Source organism: Scyliorhinus torazame, chromosome 14 (genome assembly GCF_047496885.1).
Source record: "Scyliorhinus torazame isolate Kashiwa2021f chromosome 14, sScyTor2.1, whole genome shotgun sequence".
Classification (NCBI taxonomy): Eukaryota; Metazoa; Chordata; class Chondrichthyes; order Carcharhiniformes; family Scyliorhinidae; genus Scyliorhinus; species Scyliorhinus torazame.
The window spans coordinates 217366433-217390368 of record NC_092720.1 but is presented as its reverse complement, the minus strand read 5'-3'; the positions used below and the strand labels follow the sequence as shown (position 1 = coordinate 217390368).

The window sequence follows — 23936 nt, the reverse complement described above, 5'->3', positions numbered from 1 at the left end:
GGCCTCGGGAGAATCGTGAGGCAACATTTGTAAATGAGCCTATTGGCTCGCTTAAATATGTTAATCTGGATCTTGCCCCGCGAGGGCGAGATTCAAAATGAGACGTCTCATAAGATCTCATTCGATCCGGCGACACCTTCCGGGAAACATAAATCTCGCGAGAACGCCTCTCAAGAAATTTACCGATCTTGTTGCGTCACCGAGATCTAATGAGATCTCCCATGTCACAAAAAAATTGGTGGTGTGGTGAATAGAGAGGACAGCCCGAGTTTATAGGGTGACATAGACGGGCTGGTGAGATGGGCAGAATGGTGGCAAATGGAATTTAACCATGAAAAGTGCGAGGTAATGCATTTTGGGAGGACTGACAAGACAAGCGAATATACAGGGAAGGGTCGGATGCTCCGAAGTACAGAGGATCAGAGGGATCATGGTGTGCATGTCCATAGATCTCTGAAGGCAGAAGGACAGGTCGGTAAGGTGGTTAAGAAGGAAGACTTTATTCCCTGAGCAGAGACTATAAGAGCGGGGAGGTTTGCATGGCGCTTATTAGGCCACAGTTGGAGTACTGTGTGCAGTTGTGGTCGCCACACTACAGGAAGGATGTGATTGTACTGGAGGGGGTGCAGAGGAGATTCACCAGGATGTCACCTGGACTGGAGCATGTCAGCAATGGAGGGAGGCTGGTTAGGCCGGGGCGGTTCTCCTTAGAGCAGAGGCAGCTGTGGGGGAAGAGGGGGAGACCTGATAGAGATGTACACAACAATGAGTGGCATCGGGTAGATAGGAAGAAACTTCTCCCCTTAGTAGAGGAGTCAATAACCGGGGCATAGATTTAAATTCGGGGCAGGTGATTGAGAGGGGATTTTGAGGAAATGTTTTTACATCCAGAGGGTGGTTGGAATCTGGAGCTCACTGCCTGAAAGGGTGGGGGAGGCGGGAACATTTAAGAAGCATTTAGATCAGCACTGAAAATGCCAGAGCATACAAGGCTACATTTGATCTGAGTTAGATTTATTGTCACGTGTACAGTGAAAAGTATTGTTTTGCATACAGTCCAGACAGATCGTTTCATACATGAAAAAATACAGGACATAGAATCATAGAATCATAGAATCATAGAAGTTTACAGCATGGAAACAGGCCCTTCGGCCCAACCAGTCCATGCCGCCCAGTTTTTTACCATTAAGCTAGTCCCAGTTGCCCGCACTTGGCCCATAACCCTCTATACCCATCTTACCCATGTAACCATCTAAATGCTTTTTGAAAGACACAATTGTACCCGCTTCTACTACTACCTCTGGCAGCCCATTCCAGACACTCACTACCCTCTGAGTGAAGAAATTGCCCCTCTGGGCCCTTCTGAATCTCTCCCCTCTCACCTTAAACCTATGCCCTCTAGTTTTAGACTCCCCTACCTTTGGGAAAAGATGTTGACTATCATAAATACCCAATGTAAATACAGACACACAGGCATTGGGTGAAGCACACAGAGTGTAGTGCAACTCAGTGGAGAAGATGTGTGGAGAGGTCAGTTCGGTCCATGAGGGTCATTCAGGAGTCTGGTAACAGCGGGGAAGAAGCTGTTTTTGAACCTGTCAGTGCCTGTTCTCAGACTTTTGTATCTCCTGCCCGGTGGAAGAGGTTGGAAGTGAGAATAACCCGGGTGGGAGGGGTCTTTGATTATGCTGCCCGCTTTCCCCAGGCAGCGGGAGGTGTAAATGGAGTCAATGGATGGGAGGCGGCTTCATGTGATGGACTCGGCTGTGTTCAAGACTCTGTGTAATTTCTTTTCATCTTGGGCCGAGCAGTTTCCATACCAGGCTGTGATGCAGCCCGATAGGATGCTTTCTATGGTGCATCTATAAAAATTAGTAAGAGTCAGTGTGGACATGCTGAATTTCCTTAGTTTCCTGAGGAAGTATAGGCGCTGTTGTGCTTTCTTGGTGGTAGCGTCAACGTGGGTGGACCAGGACAGATTTTTGGAGATGTGCACACCCAGGAATTTGAAACTGTTAACTATCTCCACCTCGGCCCCGTTGATGCTGACAGGGGTGTGTACGATACTTCACTTCCTGAAGTTAATAACCAGCTCCTTAGTTTTGCTGATGTTGAGAGAGAGATTGTTGTCATAACACAACACCACTAGGTTCTCGATCTCCCTCCTGTATTCTGACTCATTGTATGAATCTGACCCACTACGGTCACGTCATCAGCAAACTTGTAGATGGAGTTGGAGCCACATTTTGCCACACAGCCGTGTTTGTATAGGGAGTAGAGTAGGGGGCTAAGTACGCAGCCTTATGGGGCCCCGGTATTGAGGACTATTGTGGAGGAGGTGTTGTTGTTTATCCTTGCTGGTTGTTGTCTATGGGTCAGGAAGTCGATGATCCAATTGCAGAAGGAGGAGCCAAGTCATAGGTTTTGGGGTTTTATGAGCTTGGCCGGGATTATGGTGTTGATGGCAGGGCTGTAGTCAATGAATAGGAATCTGATGTAGGAGTCCTTGTTGTCGAGATGCTCCAGGGTGAGTGTCGGGCAAGGGAGAAGGCGTCTGCTGTGGACCGGTTGTGGCGTTATGCGAATTGCAGTGGATCAAGGGGTTCTGGGAGTGTGGAGTTGATGTGTCTCATGACCGACCTCTCGAAGCCCTTCATAATGATCGATGTCAAGGCAACTGGACAGTTGCTGTTGAGGCACATTGCCTGGTACGTCTTTGGCACCGCTGTGATAGTTTCTTTAACCTCGGAACGGAGTAGGGAGAGGTTGCAGATGTCCGCGAACACACCCGCCAGTTGGTCCGCGCAGGATATGACTGCACGACCAGGGACTCCGTCAGGACCCGTTGCTTTCCAAGGGTTCACTTTCAAGAAGGCCGCCAAGTGCTGGGAAATGGGATTAGAATAGATTAGGTCCCAATGGCCGGCACAGTCACGGTGGGCTGAAGGGTCTCGTTCTGTGGTGTAAAATTCTGTAACTATGATTAAACAAATCAGACCAGCGGTAAAAGTGTTTTCATTATTATCAAAAGAAATCTAAAACTGGGGAAAACAATAGCATTTGCAACTTTTGCTGGTCGATGGGATTGTGACAGCATTATTGAAGGTCAGGGCAAGTCATGTCGATATGCACCCCCCTCAGCTCTCATACGGGCTATTGATCCCTGTAATCTCCCAGGTCGAATGAAACTTTTGACTCCCCTTGTTAATGTACACCCTGTCTACATCTGTGAAAAATATTCATTGAGCCTGCCTCCACTGCTCCCCGGACAAACATAAAAACTTGCTCTCTGAGAGGACAAACATTTCCTATCTCCATCTTCAATGTGAGAGGCCTTATTTTTAAACTGTATCCCTAAGTTCTAATGACGTCCACTGCATGATTGCTTACCAAAGAGAAGCAGGACAACAGGGTCAACAGGAGAATAAGTGGAACGATACTTCATTTCTCACAAGCTATTCCAGTCAACATATCCTCAATGTTAACTCCATGCCTCAGACCACAGATTGGCTTGCAAAGCAAATGGAGATCAGATGGTTCCTATGGACAGCAGCTGATCCCTCGTTCCAACTTTACCACCAGACAGCAATCTGCAAATCGACCCCAAACTGCTGAATGTGAAGAAGAAGAGGCCTCATAAAATTCTGGAGAGTTCCACATAGGGCAGGAAGAGTCAATTCGGCCTCTAAATGTTTGTCCTACCATTCAATCAAATCCTGGCTGGTCTGGGTCTTAACTCTAGTCAATTATTTGATTTTATGATCCTTAATGTCAAAAATCTATCAAACTCCATTATGACAGATGAAATTAAAATCTGGATTTAAAAATCTAATGATGACGTGAAACGATTGTTGTTTAAAAGAAAAAATCTGTCTCACAGGTCTGCATGTAAGTCAAGATCCACAGCGACATGATGGCACTGCAATGGCCTAGCAAGCCACTCAGTCAAGGGCAATTAGGGGTGGTCAAACACTCAGTTTGGGTTCTGCCAGAGTCATTCAGCTCCTGACCTCATTACAGCCTTGGTTCAAAAGTGGTCAACAGAGCTGAATATCAGAAGTGTGGAGAGAGTGACTGCCCTTGACATCAAGGTAGCATTCGACCGAGTATGGCATTGAGGAACCCTAGCTAAACTGGAGGGAATGGGAATCAGGGGGAATACTCTCTGCTGGTTGGAGTCATACCCGGCACAAAGGAAGATGTTGTGGTGGTTGGAGGTCAATTGTTGCAGCATCAGGACATCACTGCAGGAGTTCCTTAAGGTACAGCAGTTCCTCAGGGTAGTGTCCTTGGCCCAACCATCTCCAGCTCCTTCACCTTCCATCCATCATAAGGTCAGAAGTGGTGATGTTTGGTGACGACTGGACAATATTCAGCACCATTCATGACTCCCCAGATAATGAAGCAGTCCATGTCCAAATGTAGCAAGACCTGGACAATATCCAGGCTTGGGCTGACAAGTGGCAAGTTACATTCACGTCACACAAGTGCCAGGTAATGACCATCTCCTACAAGAGAGGATCTAACCAACGGCCCTTGACATTCAATGGCATTACATCACTGAACCCCCTCAATCAACATCTGGGGTTACCGTTAACCACAAACTGAACTGGACTAGCCATAGAAATACTCTGGCTATCAGAACAGGTTGGAGATTAGGAATCCTACGGCAAGTAACTCAGCTTCTGACTCCTCAAAGCTTGTCCCCCATCTACAAGGCACAAGTCAGGAGTGAGATGTTAAACTCTCCATTTGTCTGGATCAGCTCAGCTCCGACACTGAAGAAGCTCGACACCATCCAGGACAAAGCAGCCCCGCTTGATTGGCGTCCCTTCCACAAACACTCACTCCCTCCACCTCCGATGGACAGTGTCAGCCGTGTGCACCATCGACAAGATTCACTGCAGGAACTCACCGAGGTTCCTCAGGCAGCACCTTCCAAACCCACGGCCACCACCATCTAGAAGGACAAAAGCAGCAGATACCTGGGATCACCCCCACCTGGAGGTTCCCCTCCAAGTCACTCCCCATCCTGACTGGGAAATATATCGGCTCAACGCCATCCAGGACAATTGAATTTTGAATTTGTTCTGGCCGGGACAGCAGTGCTCACATCCCAGTGAATAGAAAACAGTAACCTATTCATTTTCTATATTCAAGACAGTAAGAATTTCCATTGTATAAACCAAATGGAATTTAATTTTCAGATATTTATGGTATGCTCACGTTAATTGATGTTCTTTATTCAGGCGAAGCTGCGAACCTTCCTGAAGCCAGTCCAGGACAAGAAGAAGGACTGTAACGCTGTGAGAAGTGATTATGAGAAAATATTAAACCACATTCAGGTACTTTTAATGTCACTCTTTCTTTTTCTTTGACCAGTTCAATATTCAGTTCAAGGTTACGTGGATTTATGAGCAGCAGGGTAACACTGGTTAGCACTGTTGCTTCACAGCTTCAGGGTCCCAGGTTCGATTCCCGGCTTGGGTCACTGTCTGTGCGGAGTCAGCACGTTCTCCCCGTGTCTGCGTGGGTTTCCTCCGGGTGCTCCGGTTTCCTCCCACAAGTCCAAAGATGTGCAGGTTAGGTGGATTGGCCATGCTAAATTGTCCTTCGTCTCCAAAAGGGTTAAGAGGGGTTATTGGGTTAGGGGGATAGGGTGGAAGTGAGGGCTTAAGTGGATCGGTGCAGACTCGATGGGCCGAATGGCCTCCTTCTGCACTGTGTTCTATGTTCTATTCGTCACCAAAATAAAATGTCACTTCAGCAAATCTCCCATGTTCTGGTAAAACCCGAGTTCAATACAATACAGTAAAACAATCCTCAGTGTTTTGAAATTAATTTAAGGGATGTGGGTATCGCTGAGGGCACAGAGCCAACTACATTGGTGTAGGTCTGGAGTCACATGTAGGCCAGACCAGGTAAGGACGGCAGATTTCCTTCCCTAAAGGGCTTAGTGAACCAGATAGATTTTTAGGACAATCGACAATGGTTTCATGGTCGTCATCAAACTTTTAATTCCAGATTTTATTGAATACAAATTTCACCACCTGTCCTGGTGGGATTTGAACCTGGGTCACTGGAGCATTTCCCTGGCTCTTTTAATTACTAGTTCAGCGACAATACCACTGCCTCCCCGAAGAGAGGGTTTTACTCTCGGGGCGACACGGTGGCTCAGTGGTCAGCATTGCAGCCTCACAGTGCCAGGGACCCGGGTTTAATTCCGGCCTTGGGTAACTTCCTGTGCGGAGTTTGCACGTTCTCCCCGTGTCTGCGTGGGTTTCCTCCGGGTGCTCTGGTTTCCTCCCACAGCCCAAAGGTGTGCAGGTTAGGTGGATTGGCCATGCAAAATTGCCCCTCAGTGTCCAAACGGTTAGGTAAGGTTACAGGGATAGGGCAGAGGATTGGGCCCAGGGAAGGTGCTCTTTCAGAGGGTCGGTGTCGATTTGATGGGCCGAATGGGCTCCTTCTGCACTGCAGGGATTCTATGAATATTCTTATGAAGAAAACTGCACAACGTTTTTCGAATGTTCATTTCTATTTATCAACCTCCGTCCTCTTTCTCCAGGACCAAGGTACAAATGCAGAGAAACAGATCAACGCCCAATTTGAGAAACTTCACCAGTTTCTCCGTGAGGAAGAGAGGATTGTATTGGAAGGTCTGAAACTGGAGAAAGAGGAAAAGAGTCAGGAGATGAAGGAGAGGATTGAGAAGATAACGGAGGAAATCTCATCGCTTTCCGCTGCTGTTCAGGATATTGAACAAGAGCTGAGGGAACAAGACAACATCAAGTTTTTAATGGTAGCTCTTCATCTGTTTCTTTTTTCTTTGTCGCTTCCTTGACACCGTGTCCGAGATCATGCAGGTTGGCTAAAAAAAAACCTGAAACCTTGCCAGTTACGAGAACTGAAGGCTGACAGATCTGCTGAGAATTCCCGGAATTTCCTGAATTGTTCGGAATACGTCCCCGCTGACTCCGACACGTCAACTGCCATTTCAAGCTCCAACGAGCGTTGATTGACAGAAGGAGGTTCCCCGTCTCATTCGGGCCTATTACGATCCCGGACCAGATCCCAACAGTTGCTAGGATACCGGATAGAAACCCCAATATTCTATTTAATCTGTATGACTGTGAGGAAAGGGTACCTCGCTGCAGGAGTGATTTCACCCACAAACAGGGATATGGCATATTAAAACAAACTTTATTACTAACAGTCTGAATACCTTTAACCTTTTCAATACAAATAGCTTTCAATTAACAGTTGAACAATGTTTCTGAATACAGTGACACAATAACTCTGAACCGCTATCTTTACTCCCACTCAAACAAACCCATCTCAAACCAAAATCCACTTTGAAATACAGTTAGAACACTCAGAAATATTTGCTGTAAAGGGATAAACCACTTTGAGAGAGTGATATCCCTCAGGAACCAGCTGCAGTTTCTTGCCTGTCTCAACGTATTTCTTAACCTGCCAACCCTTTTCACCGGCAGATCTTTAACTCACTGTCTTGAGGTCAGCTGCTTCTGGCCTGTCCCCAGTCAAAGCTTTAACTGAACTGTTTAGGAAAGACACCGCTCGTGTGTCCACAGGCAGATCTTTAACTGAACTGTGTTGGGAGCAGCTGCTTGTCTTCTGTTCAGATCCCAACCTAAAACTGCACTGAAACCCCAGAAACTGCTTCAGTCCTGGCTCCTCCCATTAACTCCATCACCTTGCAAAGCTGAACACAGTGGCCGCGATCTTCCGGCCACACTGTGCCAGAAAAACATTTCCCTGCGGTGCAGTGTGCGGTGAAAGCCGGGAGCCCCCACTCCCAGTATCTACCCGGCTCGCCATGCTTTGTGACATTCAAAGCAATCTCGCGAGACATTGCAAGGTGAATCCCGCCCGCGATGGCCTGTGGCGGCCGCGCCATGCAACATGGCGCCAGTCGTGGGTGGATCCGGTCTGCCAAAAACTGCCACCCTGTAACCAACCTCGCCACCCCCCCGGACCACCCCCCACCAGTCCCCGCTGCCCCCGCTGAAGCCCCCTCTGACAGTGGAACAGCCCCCTCTCCCGACTGTGGTGGCGTCCCCCCGACTGAGACCGCAGCCGCCACGCGATATCCCTGAATGGTGCGAGCACGCGCGAGCGATGCCGTCGGGGACTCGGCCCATTGGGGACGGAGCATCAGGAGAGGGCCTCAGGTGACATCCTGAGGCCGTCCTGACAGCGTGCGGCGTACTCCCCGAGTGTGCCATTTTCGAGGCGGTGGAGCATCGCAAACATGGTGAACGTGGATTCTCCGGCCGATCGCCGAATGCGATTTTGGCGTCAGCGATCGGAGAATCCAGCCCCATTTAAAATGGCGTCCCAATCTCTCGCTGCAACAGGGGGTACTGGCGACGCAGGCCCTCTTTAGGCCCCTTATTCAACACGTGTTTCTCAGCGCTCGAGTGCCAGAAAACACGTGGTTAAATGTGCTCGCTCGGGGACTTTGTTTCTTTCGAATTACCTCTCCTCAGGGAACCCCCTTAATATAAGCATAAATACATGAGCCCAAACCTTTGCAATGCTTTAATTGCTCTTCTGGCTGCCTTGCAAACAGGATTTTTAAAAACACGACTGCAGCGGTCATACGCACCGTAACCCAGACTTTTCATGCTGACTGCACCAAATATATACACGATAATATATCTGAAATCCCCACATTATAACTTGAGAGGGCGCAACTCCACATCATGTGTGACTGACCAGGAGTCTCTCCCGCTCTTACCACCGGCCATTGGCACGTTTGGAACGATTTACAGGTGAACAATCAGCATGTTTGGCCACGTTTTGAACGCACCTTTCTTGGCCGTCAGGTCCGAAGGTGGGACTCGAACCTGGAATTTCTGACTCAGAGCCAGGGACCTGACCCACTGCACCACAAGACCTCCCAGTAACCAATGGTTGATCCCTCACTCTGAGATTGTGATCCCTAGTTCTATTCTCCCCAGCCAGGGCAAACATTCTCCCAATATACACTCTGGGCAGGATTTTCCAGACCCCCCTGTTGCCAGGATCATCCACTCCCACTGAAAGTCATTGGCCAGGCCCCCGAATCTACTGTGGCGGGTCTCACCTCGACAGGCCGCAACATCCCTACCTCTCAAAAGCCCCTGAACCATTGTGCATTTCAATGCGACCGCTGCTCATTAATCTGAACACCAAGGTGGGAATTTCACGTGCTTCCTGGCCGCGGTGTGTTCCGGTCCCACCGAAGTCAACTCTCCACAGCGGGTTCTTTGGTGGCCACGCAAGAGGGGGCGGCATGTGTGGTGGGATAATTCCGGCCTAAGGAAAATAGGCCTGGGGTGAAATGTCCCAGTCCAGCCAGTGGAATGTTCCAATCCAGCCCGTGGAATGTTCCAGTCCAGCCCGTGGAATTTTCCAGTCCAGCACGTGGAATGTTCTAGTCCAGCCAGTGGAATTTTCCAGTCCAGCCAGTGGAATGTTCTAGTCCAGCCAGTGGAATGTTCTACTCCAGCCAGTGGAATATTCTAGTCCAGCCAGTGGAATGTTCTAGTCCAGCCAGTGGAATTTCTAGTCCAGCCAGTGGAATGTTCCAGTCCAGCCAGGGGAATGTTCCAGTCCAGTCAGTGGAATTTTCCAGTCCAGCCCGTGGAATGTTCTAGTCCAGCCCGTGGAATATTCCAGTCCAGCCAGTGGAATGTTCCAGTCCAGCCCGTGGAATGTTCTAGTCCAGCCCGTGGAATATTCCAGTCCAGCCCGTGGAATATTCCAGTCCAGCCAGTGGAATGTTCTAGTCCAGCCAGTGGAATTTTCCTGGTCAGCCAGTGGCATGCATCACCACAGGATCCCATCCCTCGACTAATGGGAAGGGCAGGAAAATCCCAGCCCTCGTCTACTCAATTTTTCCTGTTATGGTACCTGAACCAGATCCCAATTCATATTGAGACCCCAACTATTTTTCAATTTGTAAACTGTGAGGAAAGGCATCTTCACTCCAGGAGCGATTCCACTGACGAGTATTAAAGGAAACTTTATTATTCACACAGAATTTATCGCATTGTAATCCAAGAGAAAAATGCCTTTTAATTAATAGTTAAACAGTTCTATAAAAACAACGTAAGGTCTTTGATCTTACTGTCCCATTTACTTCTAAACTTTCAACAAAGAAAAAGCCCACCTGGAGGTTCTCCTCCAGGTCACTCCCCATCCTGACTGGGAAATATATCGGCCGTTCCTTCAGTGTCGCCGGGTCCAAATCCTGGAGCTCTAATTTTGGGCACTAAGGGCAATTTATCATGGCCAATCCACCTGACCCGCACATCTTTGGACTGTGGGAGGAAACCGGATCACCCGGAGGAAACCCACGCACACACGGGGAGGATGTGCAGACTCCGCACAGACAGTGACCCAAGCCGGGAATCGAACCTGAGACCCTGGAGCTATTAAGCAATTGTGCTAATCACTATGCTACCGTGCTGCCCAAATGATGAATGGATGAATTAATGAAATAAATCAAGGTCATATGGAGTTGGCGTTGCAGGCAGTGTGCCCCAGGTGTACTATGTGGGGGTAGGCATTGCAATCCTCAATATCCACATTTTACCTGAACGGTTTAATCCAGGCAGCCACACCCCCAGTTTGGCTGGTGGTGCAGGTTTGGCGAGTGATCAGAGAAAGCCGGATGTGACCGTGAGTCAGACAGAGTCAGGAATTCAAGCTGAGGGAGGTCCCCGAGGATTTCACTCCAATCCAATGGGTACAGATTGTTGCTGCCTGTCTGGATAAAGACAGAACCCGGAGGACGGATGAGAAATACCGACCATGGCATTGTGGTGCAGGAGGCTGATCAAGTCGGGGCACTGGGTGGAAGCGTTGTGTTGGTGGTTGTGGGGCGGGGGAGAGGAGAGGTGTGGGAACAGGAATGTTGTGGTACGAGGGGACAGTTATAGTCAGGAGCACATCCCCAACGTGTAGGTTACGGATGGTTTGGACCCTGCTTGGCACCAGGGGCGAGGACATCTCCTGTGGCAGGGGACATGAAAATGGATTTGGGGATTTAATGTTTGGCTGACAGAGTGATGTGGAAGATTGGGGCTGGACAAAGCAGGGGCTCGGATTTCCCCCTCCTATCCGCGGCGAGGACAGCCGTGGGGGGGATGAAAAATCTGGGGGACCAGCAAAAGGATCATCGACATCCGGCAGGAAGTTCTGGTCCCAAACAGGGAGGGGATGGAAAATCCCAGCCTGGGTTTTTAACTTATTGGACACTGGACACTATTGGAAGGGCTGGTTTAGCACAGTGGGCTAAACAACTGGCTTGTAAAGCAGAACAGTGCCAGCAGGGCGGGTTCGATTCCCGTACCGGCCTCCCTGAGCAGGTGCCGGAATGTGGCGACGAGGGGCTATTCACAGCACCGTCATTGAAGCCTACTTGTAGCAATAAGCGATTATTATTACTTGCATCATCTTTGGGAACAAAATGCCTTTAGTTTTAACTGTGACCTTTTATCCCCCCATGTCACCTCAGGCCTTTTACTTCTGTGAATCTCTCTCTGCCCCTTCTTGTTCCACTCTGCTCTACATTTTTACCCAATTCGCCACCCTGCTCGTCACTCTTGACTTTTCCGGATCCACTCGCTGCCAGTCCGTACATTTCTGCCCAAAGTGAACGGACTTTCGCTGGACCGTCATGTCGTCCGTCCGGCTCACAAGGGTTCCTGAGGCAGGCGCGATGGAAAATCCCACCCGATGAAAGAGTTCGATAGGGGAGACATTGAGCAGATGTTTTGACCTGCGGGCAAGACCAGGGCTGGGGATCAATATCCGGATGAATGAAGTATCGTAGTATTTATGGTGGTGGGGGAGGGGAGATTGTACTTAAATCAGCACTTAATGGGGGGGCATGGGGAGGGGGATGGGGGTGAAGGACCAGAAGGACATATTGTTGGAATTCAATCGAGGAGGGTAGGTGGAGGCTCATTTGGAGCAGAAACACTAGCATGGACCTGTTGGGCTGGATGGACTGTTTGTCTGCTGTGAACATTTTCTAATACCTCATAACACAGCTGGAATGTGGATCTATGAGTTTTTTCGTGCCACAGAATTGAGTCATTTATAACATACTGGCTGAGCTGCAGAGAAGGACAAGTCATCTTCCATATATTATATAGATTTACAACACCTACAGCACAGCAATACACCATTCAGCGCAACCAACCCACCCGGGCGTTTATACTCCAGCCAAACCTGCTCACATTTTTCCTGATCCACATCTATCAGCTCTATTTCCCCGACATAGATTCTCTTTAAATATCCAGTCATCAATAATTATTATTTTTTAAAATTTGGAGTACCCAATTCATTTTTTCCAATTAAGGGGTAATTTAGCGAGGCCAATCCACCTACCCTGCACATCTTTGGGTTGTGGGGGCGAAACCCACGCAGACACGGGGAGAATGTGCAGTCTGCACAGACACTGACCCAGAGCCGGGATCGAACCTGGGACCTCGGTGCCGTGAGATTGCAGTGCTAACCACTGCGCCACCGTGCTGTCCCCCCAACAATCAATAATAATCTTTATTAGTGTCACAAGTAGGCTTACATTAACACTGCAATGAAGTTAGAATCATAGAATTTTATAGAATTTACAGTGCAGAAGGAGGCCATTCGGCCCATCGAGTCTGCACCAGCTCTTGGAAAGAGCACTCTACCCAAGGTCAACATCTCCACCCTACCCCCATAACCCAGTAACCCCACCCAACACTAAGGGCAATTTTGGACACTAAGGGCAATTTATCATGGCAAATCCACCTAACCTGCACATCTTTGGACTGTGGGAGGAAACCGGAGCACCCGGAGGAAATCCACGCAGACACAGGGAGAATGTGCAGACTCCGCACAGACAGTGACCCAAGCCGGAATCGAACCTGGGACCCTGGAGCTGTGAAGCACTTGTGCTATCCACATTGCTACCGTACAATTATCCGGGTGTAATATCTGTGTGCAATTCACCTCAACCACTCCCTGTAATAGTGAGCTCCAGATTTTTAACACTCTGTGTAAAGAATTTTTTTCCGAATTCCCAATTTTCGTTTCTTGATGACTGCCTTGCTTTGATGGCCTTCAGTTTTGTCTGCCTTCAAAGGTGAAAATATAGTCCTTGGGTCAACAACGTTAACGCTTTTCAGCGGCACTGTAGCATAGTGGTTAGCACTGCCGTCGGGCACAAGGGTTCAATTCTGGCCTTGGGTCACTGTCTGCGCGGAGTCTGAAATTTTAGGTCAACTTTCCCTTGGTAAAAGTGAAGAGCCCACGCCTAGTCTTTGCTGTTTTGGTATCACCCTGCATTTGAAATGGAGGTGTTGGCTCATTGAGTAGTTCTGGTCTGCAGCTGGGTTCATACCCCAGACCAGGACTAGTTGGCTGTGGAAGGAAGGAGTGTTCATGCTGTTTTTCAGTATGCTGAGAATGATTCTGCAAATCTTTAACTCATTCAAAGGGATGTGGATTTATTGCCCATCCCCCAATTGCCATCGAGGAGGCATTTAAGAGTCAACCGCATGGAATCACATGTGGGCCAGACTAGGATGGCAGACTTCCTTCCCGAAATGACATGAGCGAACCAGATGGGTTTTCAGAATCGACAATGGTTTCATGGCCATCATTGGACTTTTCATTCCTGATTTTTATTGAATTCAAATGTCACCATCTGCAGTGGGGGGGATTTGAACCTGGGACCCCAGAGCAGTACCCTGGGTCTCGAGATGACTCGTCCAGTGACAATACCACCATGCCACTGCCTCCTCAAACGGAAATCATGTGTGTGTGTGGTGTGTGAAGAAAACATTTATTAAAATATACTGAGCCATTTCTGTTACATTTTTGTAATAAATTGTCCTCTCCAAAAAAATTAATGATTGCTCTTGCTCCACAGAAAATTCTGGAAACAAAGGAAAGGTAAAATTCACCCCCTTGATTTGATTTTAATTTCTAACCTATTTCTCGCCCAGCCTGGAATGATCCAACTTTATCTCCTGTTTCAGACTGAAGCGAACTCTCCCAGAGCCACAGGAGGTTTACCCGTTAATAAATGTGGGGAAGTACATTGGCTCACTGCAGTACAGAGTGTGGAAAAAGATGCTGACGGTGATTAATACAGGTGGGTGTGAGCTTCCTGAACCCAGCTATTAAACATAAGAATATAAGAACTAGGAGCAGGAGTAGGCCACCTGGCCCCTCGAGCCTGCTCCACCATTCAATGAGATCATGGCTGATCTTTTGTGGACTCAGCTCCACTTTCCGGCCCGAACACCATAACCCTTAATCCCTTTATTCCTCAAAAAACTATCTATCTTTATCTTAAAAACATTTAATGAAGGAGCCTCTACTGCTTCACTGGGCAGGGAATTCCGTAGATTCACAACCCTTTGGGTGAAGAAGTTCCTCCTAAACTCAGTCCTAAATCTACTTCCCCTTATTTTGAGGCTATGCCCCCTAGTTCTGCTTTCACCCGCCAGTGGAAACAACCTGCCCGCATCTATCCTATCTATTCCCTTAATAATCTCATACGTTTCTATAAGTTCCACCCTCATCCTTCTAAATTCCAACGAGTACAGTCCCAGTCTACTCAACCTCTCCTCATAATCCAACCCCTTCAGCTCTGGGATTAACCTAGTGAATCTCCTCTGCACACCCTCCAGTGCCAGTACGTCCTTTCTCAAGTAAGGAGACCAAAACTGAACACAATACTCCAGGTGTGGCCTCACTAACACCTTATACAATTGCAGCAGAACCTCCCTAGTCTTAAACACCATCCCTCTAGCAATGAAGGACAAAATTCCATTTGCCTTCTTAATCACCTGTTGCACCTGTAAACCAACTTTTTGTGACTCATGCACTAGCACACCCAGGACTCTCTGCACAGCAGCATGTTTTAATATTTTATCATTTAAATAATAATCCCTTTTGCTGTTATTCCTACCAAAATGGATAACCTCACATTTGTCAACATTGTATTCCATCTGCCAGACCCTAGCCCATTCACTTAGCCTATCCAAATCCCTCAGCAGACTTCCAGTATCCTCTGCACTTTTTGCTTCACCACTCATCTTAGTGTTGTCTGCAAACTTGGACACATTGCCCTTGGTCCCCAATTCCAAATCATCTATGTAAATTGTGAACAATTGTGGGCCCAACACTGATCCCTGAGGGACACCACTAGCTACTGATTGCCAACCAGAGAAACACCCATTAATCCCCACTCTTTGCCTTCTATTAATTAACCAATCCTCTATCCATGCTACTACTTTCCCCTTAATGCCATGCATCTTTATCTTATGCAGCAACCTTTTGTGTGGCACCTTGTCAAAGGCTTTCTGGAAATCCAGATATACCACATCCATTGGCTCCCCGTTATCTACCGCACTGGTAATGTCCTCAAAAAATGCCACTAAATTAGTTAGGCATGACCTGCCCTTTATGAACCCATGCTGCGTCTGCCGAATGGGCCAATTTCCATCCAGATGCCTCGCTATTTCTTCCTTGATGATAGATTCCAGCATCTTCCCTACTACCGAAGTTAAGCTCACTGGCCTATAATTACCCGCTTTCTGCCTACCTCCTTTTTTAAACAGTGGTGTCACGTTTGCTAATTTCCAATCCGCCGGGACCACCCCAAAGTCTAGTGAATTTTGGGAAATTATCACTAGTGCATTTGCAATTTCCCTAGCCATCTCTTTTAGCACTCTGGGATGCATTCCATCAGGGCCAGGAGACTTGTCTACCTTTAGCCCCATTAGCTTGTCCATCACTACCTCCGTAGTGATAACAATCCTCTCAAGGTCCTCACCTGTCATAGCCTCATTTCTATCAGTCACTGGCATGTTATTTGTGTCTTCCATTGTGAAAACCGACCCAAAAATCTGTTCAGTTCCTCAGCCATTTCCTCATCTTCCATTATTAAATCTCCCTTCTCATCCTCTAAAGGACCAATATTTACCTTAGCCACTCTTTTTTGTTTTATATACTTGGAGAAACTTTTACTATCTGTTTTTATATTCTGAGCAAGTTTACTCTCATAATCTATCTTACTCTTCTTTATAGCTTTTTTGTAGCTTTCTGTTGCCCCCTAAAGATTTCCCAGTCCTCCAGTCTCCCACTAACCTTTGCCATTTTGTATGCTTTTTCCTTCAATTTGATACACTCCCTTATTTCCTTAGATATCCACGGTCGATTTTTCCTCTTTCTACCGTCCTTCCTTTTTGTTGGTAGAAACCTTTGCTGAGCACTGTGAAAAATCGCTTGGAAGGTTCTCCACTGTTCCTCACCTGTTTCACCATAAAGTCTTTGCTCCCAGTCTACCTTAGTTAGTTCTTCTCTCATCCAATTGTAATATCCTTTGTTTAAGCACAAAACACTAGTGTTTGATTTTACCTTCTCACCCTCCATCTGTATTTCAAATTCCACCATATTGTGATCGCTCATTCCGAGAGGATCTATGAGATCATGAATCAATCCTGTCTCATTACACAGGACCAGATCTCGGACCGTTTGTTCCCCCGTAGGTTCCATTAAATACTGTTCTAGGAAACTATCGCAGATACATTCTATAAACTCCTCCTCAAGGCTGCCTTGACTAACCTGGTTAAACCAATCAACATGTAGATTAAAATCCCCCATGATAACTGCTGTACCATTTTTACATGCATCCGTTATTTCTTTGTTTATTGCCTGCCCCACCATAATGTTACTATTTGGTGGCCTATCGACCACTCCTATCAGTGACTTTTTCGCCTTACTATTCCTGATTTCCACCCAAATGGATTCAACCTTATCCTCCATAGCACCGATGTCATCCTTAAATAACAGAGCTACACCACCTCCCTTATCATCCACTCTGCCCTTCCGAATAGTTTGATACCTTCGGATATTTAACTCCCAGTTGTGACGATCCATTAACCATGTTTCAGTAATGGCCACTAAATCATAGCCATTCACGATGATTTGCGCCATCAACTCATTTACCTTATTCCGAATACTACGAGCATTCAGGTAAAGTACACTTATGTTGGCTTTTTTACCTCTGTTTTGAATCTTAACACCTCTGTTGCTAACTTTGGTTGGCTCTCAATTCGTTGCCCGTTGGGTCTTTACTGAATTTGCTGTGTTTCTAAATGCTTTCATAGAAGGCGGCCATTCGGCCCATCGAGTCTGCACCGGCTCTTACAAAGAGCACCCTACCCAAGGTCAACACCTCCACCCTATCCCCATAACCCAGTAACCCGACCCAACGCCAAGGACAATTTTGGACACTAAGGGCAATTTATCATGGCCAATCCACCTAACCTGCACATCTTTGGACTGTGGGAGGAAACCGGAGCACCCGGAGGAAACCCATGCACACACAGGGAGGATGTGCTGACTCCGCACAGACAGTGACCCAAGCCGGAATCGAAACTGGGACCCTGGAGCTGTGAAGCAATTGTGCTATCCACAATGCTACCGTGCTGCTCTAGAGTCGCCAGGTATCTTTATGATACCGCCACAAGGTTCAAGTTCAAGTACTGATCAATAACTCAACACACCAATTAGTAAGATTCAAATCAAAACACATTTATTATACACAGTAAATCACTACTCATGCACAAACTCTACTTTCTAGACTAAACTCAATACTAAAAGGCCCATACTTAGCTTCGGAATTGGCCCACCAGGTCAGGGGAACAAATGGCCTTTCGTTCGATCTGAGTCTGCAGGATTCAAAAGCTGGTATGGACTGGTAGCTAGGAGCGCCTATCTTGTAGCGTGCGTTGGCTGGAGACTTACTTGGTTGATGCGGCAGCTTAGGCAGTTCACTCTCAAGGGTTGATTTGAGTTGCTGAGTGACCCTGCCAAGAAGACCAATTTGAACGTGGGGACTCTACTTTATAGTCCCCAGGGGCTTCCCGCCCTTCGGGGCGGACCCCGTACCTGGTTCCAAGTGATTGGACTGCGTTCCAATCACTTGGATCGATTTCTCCAATACTGGAGCGGTTCCCTGATCGCTGGGTGGTCCCTAAGTGTTCGTTGGCCTTCCTTTGTCTTGGCTCCTACTGGCGCCGAGGAGTCTGGCTTGGCCTTATTCACCTTAAGTGTTTCAATTGTGCCCGGGATTCGCTCATTAATATGCAGATGGCTGCTGGTTTCAGTGCTGTCTGGGTTTCTGCAAGTTCTAATACACAGGATTTCTGCACTTGCTAGTTTTTGCCTGTGTTGGCTGAATTTCCCTGTCGTCTTTGCGGTTCTCCATTTTAAGTCGGGAAGTGGCCAACCCAGGTGGCTACATTTCCTCCTTGTGATCCCTAACACGAAGCATGAAGGATCACATAACTGCGTTGTCTTCACTTCCTGACCCAGCGAGCACTCTTCCATGGCCTCTACACTGGCCATAACTATGTATGAATTTAAAAAAAAAACTAACAATTCTAAGTGGCGATATGTCAGACAGGGACATGCATTACAACAAAAAAAACGGTACCTCTAACTCTCTCCCATAAACTACACTGACTCAAACATTCAATCATGCTATCTTCCTAGCAATACAAAAATAATAGCAGCATTCACATTTTCCCTCTGGCTTGGCAGTCGAGTACAGATGTGTACAATATTTCCGTTGTAAACGAAACACATTTCTTTATTTACAAGAGATGCAACACAAATGTTCTTAATTGTAGATCAAGGGGTTCGGAGTCCTGGTGATAACCAAAAATAGGGGATCTTATCCTGTATACCGGGGTGCGAGAGCGGGAGTCTCTCCTTCGCCATTTCCTGAGTCTAAGTGTCTGCACGACACTGCAGAGTATCGCCTGTACTAAGAGTGATTCTACAACGTACGATAGTGAATATCAGGTTAGAAACTTGTCACACCATGATGGTGTGTCGGTGACTATCTCGGGGTTAACTATTTCAGGGTGTAGTGTATGGTAGGGGTGGGAATCATTCACGGCCTGTGTGGTAGGGGTCAGGGGGTTCGCATTCGCACGGAACCGGATACAAATTACAATAACGACGAAAAACATGTATGACGTCTTCATTGTTGCCTTCTTTCCTTTTCGTCTCTTCCTTTCTGTTTCCTCTCCCTTCCTGGAGCTTCTGGAATTCTGTGGATCAAGCATAGTTTCTGTTATTATCTTGGTTAATATCTCGTGCGTTAGCATGTCTGTCTTGTAGTGCCAATTCCCCTTTATAATTTGTCACCATGTGTGACTCCCTCATTTTTAATTTTTTTAAAACCGAAAATTTGGACTAGACATCTAAGAACTGAAACAGTGCGAGCCGTCTCGCAGACTGTGCGATTTACCATCCAAATGTTTGAGGATGTAAATAGCATAGGGATGGCAACCTAAGGGTTGCCCGAAAACAAAACAAAACCTTTTGATCCAAGAGTGCCGAAATGAGGTGCGTAAGGGCCGCGACGGGTAAGGTTTGGATGGGATCCCCGGGTAGGATGGTGACCGATGCCATGTGTGCTCTACCTGAGCGTAGCTGACCAGAGGGGGGTCCTCAGGCAGGGAGGAGACCAATGCCGTGTCTCCACTGCCTGAGCAACCGGCAAGAACGGGCAAAAAATGTAGTCATCGTGGGGAGTTGCTGTAAAGGTTCTACCGTCGAACCAGAAGAGCCGCTATGAACGGGAGCTGGCAAGCTCTCAGCGGTTTCTGCCGATAAGCGTGCTGGCAAGTTTTCACAGGTTTCGGCCGACAAATGTGGCGTTTGGCCGTGGAACTTCCGAATGTCCAAACAACACTTAACAATAACACTAACAAACAACATTGAACAACACGCTGCAGGTTCCATCATAAAGGACACCGTTTCTCCCAAGCAGTTCCTTTTTAAAACAACATCAGGACACCTCAGTTATCAGTTGCGAACAGGGTCGCAAACGGGTTCTCGTTTTGGGAGTCAGACTGAAAGTTGTCCTCTTCTCCCAGATGCCATACTCTGGAATGGATGAGGGTTGATAAAGCTGCGTGGTGTGAAGTAGGGTCCATCTCGTCGTTTCGGACCAGCCTGTATGAATTGTCGCGGTGCCAAAAAGTTGTAATTAATTCTGTGGGGACGGAGTCGTCATCGTGGGGCGGTGGTCTTTGGTGGGGTTTGTTGAGGAATATGATCAGGAAGGGATCACTCGAATCGTGTTCAGATTCGCTGGGTGTGGATCCTGTTGCATGGGGTTAGTAGGGAGGCGTGCTCTGGCTATTGTCTGAGTCACAGTCGCTGTCGCTGCTGTCTGTGGGCATTCCGGGGCGGAGTCTAGAGTTCGGGGGTGGGGTCGAGGGCGAGTCCGTGGGTGGGGTGGACGTGTTGGGGGAGGGTAGGGATACGTTGGGTGTGGGCGGGCTGTGGTCTGCTGCGTCGAGCATGACGTGATGTGCGTGGTTGGACTGTGGGCCATATGCCTTAAGCTGGTTAATATGGAACCACGCAGTCTTTCCGTTGGGATACTTAATTTTATACACGGAGGGGCTTACTTTGTCCGCAATGGAATACGGGCCCGAATACTTCGGTGACAGGAATGTGCAGGGGTTGTAAATGGAGAGCATGGAAGAACTTCCGGTTGCGGCTATGTGGAGTTCAGTCGCACATTCGGCGGCTCCCGCAAAAAATGACTTTTGGGCTCTTTTCAGGGCCCCCAACGGCACTTTTTCGACGTTTCCCGGTGTGGGAATGAGGCTATAACAGCTCCCCGTCAGCATATGGCTTCAACTAGGAGCGGGGCGACAAAAAAGGTGGTGGTGGACCCGAAGAAGGTGCGAGGGAAGAAGGACAAAATGGCGGCGGGCGGAGACCAGGCAGCGTGGATGCAGTGGGCGGAGGAGCAGCAGGAGGTTATCCAGCGCTGCTTCAGAGAGATTAAAACGGACCTGCTAGAGCCGATGAAGGCTTCTATTGATAAGCTGCTGGAGACACAGACGGCCCAAAGGGTGGCGATCCACGAGGCTCGACAAAAGATCTCTGACAATGAGGACGAGATCTTAGTCCTGGCGGTAAAGGTGGAGGCGCACGAGGCGCTCCACAAGAAATGGCAGGAGTGGTTCGAGGAGATGGAGAATCGGTCGAGGCGGAAGAATCTGTGGATTCTGGGCCTCCCGGAGGAGCTGGAGGGGCCGGACGTGGGGGCCTATGTGGTCACCATGTTGAACTCGCTGATGGGAGCAGGGTCTTTCCAGGGGCCCCTGGAGCTGGAAGGGGCCCAGAGAGTGCTGGCGAGGAGGCCCGAGGCTAACGAGCCTCCGCGGGCGATGCTGGTGAGGTTCCATCGGTTCGTCGATCGGGAGTGTGTGCTCAGGTGGGCCAAGAAGGAGAGGAGCAGCAGGTGGGAGAACGCGGAGGTTCGGATATACCAGGACTGGAGTGCGGAGGTGGCGAAGAGGAGGGCCGGGTACAATCGAGCGAAGGCGGTGCTACGCAGGAAGGGGGTGAAGTTTGGCATGTTGCAGCCGGCGCGACTGTGGGTTACCTACAAGGACCGGCACCATTATTTTGAGTCCCCGGAGGAGGCGTGCGCCTTTGTTCAGGCCGAGAAGTTGGACACAGACTGAGGGTTGGGATGGGCGATTGGGGACTGCGGTTGATATGTTACGTTTATTTTTGTTTTGAAGGGGGGGCCTTTGTATTGCTCTGGGTTTCTTTTTCTCTGTGGTTTTCTCTTTCGGGTCGGTGAGGGTGGCTGGGGCGGGTTGGGCACTGTTTTGGTTGGGTTGATCGGAGGGGCTCTTGGAGTGGGGTAGGTAAACGGAACAGGGGGAGTGGACGGCGGTGAGATGGGCCCCCACAGGGGAGGGGGAGGCCCGAGTCAGGGGTGAGGGGACCGGGCCTGTAAAAGGAGCTGCGTCAGAGGTGGCGGGGCCGGGTAGGTGGAAAGCGTGGGCTTTTTCCCGCGCTGAAGACTGGAGGGGGCGGGGCCGGGGCAGGGAAGCGAGGGTTGTTTCCCGCGCTTAGAACGGAAGGGAGAGGGGGAGAGCCTATGGATGGGGACGGGAGAGGAGGGTGTGCCACACAATGGGAGGAGTCGGAGGAGAGGCGGGAGTAGCCGGGTTCAGCAGGAGTCAGCTGACTTGCGGAAGTGCAATGGGGTTCGTAAATCAGCTAGGATGGGTCCTAGCCGGGTGGGGGTGGGGGGTGGGGGGTAATCGAGTTGCTGCTGCTATAGTCAAGGGGGAGCTGGAGTGAGTAGGGGGGGGCGGGGCGGGGTCTGCCGCCGTGGGGAACGGGCCGAGCGTGGGGTGCGGGCGCGTGGCTGGCCGAGGAGGGGTCATGTCTAGTCGGCGGGGGAGGGGGGTGGGTAGCCCCCTGATCCGGCTGATATCCTGGAATGTAAGGGGACTGAATGGGCCGATTAAGCGGGCCCGCGTGTTCGCGCACCAGAAGGGGCTCAAGGCGGATGTGGTTATGCTTCAGGAGACCCACCTGAAGGTGGCAGACTAGGTAAGATTGAGGAAAGAGTGGGTAGGTCAGGTGTTTCACTCGGGGCTAGATGCCAAAAATCGAGGGGTGGCGATCTTGGTGGGAAAGAAGGTGTCATTCGAGGTGTCGAGCATTGTGGCAGATAATGGCGGTAGGTGCATAATGGTAAGTGGTAAGTTGCAGGGAGAGAGGGTGGTACTGGTCAATGTGTATGCCCCGAACTGGGACGATGAGGGTTTTATGCGGCGCATGTTGAGTCGGATCCCAGACTTGGAAGTGGGGGGCCTGATAATGGGGGGAGACTTTAACACGGTGCTGGATCCGGCACTGGATCGCTCCAGGTCTAGGACGGGTAGGAAGCCGGCTGCGGCTAGAGTGCTGAGGGGGTTTATGGACCAAATGGGAGGGGTGGACCCGTGGAGATTTGCAAGGCCGGGGGCCAGGGAATTTTCATTCTTCTCACATGTCCATAAGTCTTATTCCCGGATCGGCTTTTTTATTATGAGTAGGGCGCTGATAGCGAGAGTAGAGGATACTGAGTATTCGGCAATAGCCATTTCGGACCACGCCCCGCATTGGGTGGACTTGGAGATGGGGGAGGAGAGGGACCAGCGCCCGCTGTGGCGCTTGGAGGTGGTGCTGCTGGCGGACGAGGAGGTGAGCGAGCGGGTCCGAGGAAGTATAGAGAGGTACCTGGAGACCAACGACAACGGGGAGATCCGAGTGGGGATGGTCTGGGAGGCACTGAAGGCGGTGGTGAGGGGAGAGCTGATCTCCATTAGGGCCCACAAGGAGCGGAGGGAGCGGGGGAGAGAGAGAGGCTGATGGGGGAGATGGTGAGGGTAGACAGGAGGTATACGGAGGAGCCCGAGGAAGGATTGTTGAGGAAGAGGCGTAGCCTCCAGGCCGAATTCGACCTCGTGACCACCAGGAAGGCGGAGGTGCAGTGGAGATTTACGAGTATGGGGAAAAGGCAAGCCGGATGCTGGCGCATCAGCTTCGGAAGCGGGACGCAGCGAGGGAGATCGGGGGGAGCTAAGGACAGGGGAGGGAGTGTGGTGTGGAGTGGGGTTGGCATCAATGGGGTCTTCAGGGACTCCTACGAGGAATTGTACCGATCCGAGCCCCCACGGGAGGAGGGAGGGATGGGCCGTTTCCTGGACCAATTGAGGTTTCCGAAGGTGGAAGATGGACTAGTGGCGGGACTGGGGTTCCGATTGGGCTGGAGGAGCTGATCAAAGGGACAGGAAGCATGCAGGCGGGGAAGGCACCGGGGCCGGACGGTTTCCCGGTCGAGTTCTATAAAAATTATATGGACCTGTTGGGCCCGCTGTTAGTTAGGACCTTTAATGAGGCAAGGGAGGGGGGGCTTTGCCCCCGACGATGTCCCGGGCACTGATCTCCTTGATCCTGAAGCGGGACAAGGATCCCCTGCAATGTGGGTCTTACAAACCGATTTCCTTGCTAAATGTAGATGCCAAGATGCTGGC

At 49.4% G+C, this 23936-nt stretch overlaps 1 protein-coding gene across 1 annotated transcript in view; it reads left to right on the top strand.

The window, feature by feature from the left end:
• The window catches only part of LOC140389162 (E3 ubiquitin-protein ligase TRIM39-like), a 71565-nt gene that overhangs the window by 29633 nt on the left and 17996 nt on the right, over positions 1-23936 (top strand). The window contains exons 7-10 of the mRNA XM_072473322.1: positions 5250-5345; positions 6569-6802; positions 13937-13959; positions 14046-14161. Of these exons, the coding sequence (XP_072329423.1) occupies positions 5250-5345; positions 6569-6802; positions 13937-13959; positions 14046-14161 (469 nt within the window). The remainder of the gene's footprint in view (positions 1-5249; positions 5346-6568; positions 6803-13936; positions 13960-14045; positions 14162-23936) is intronic.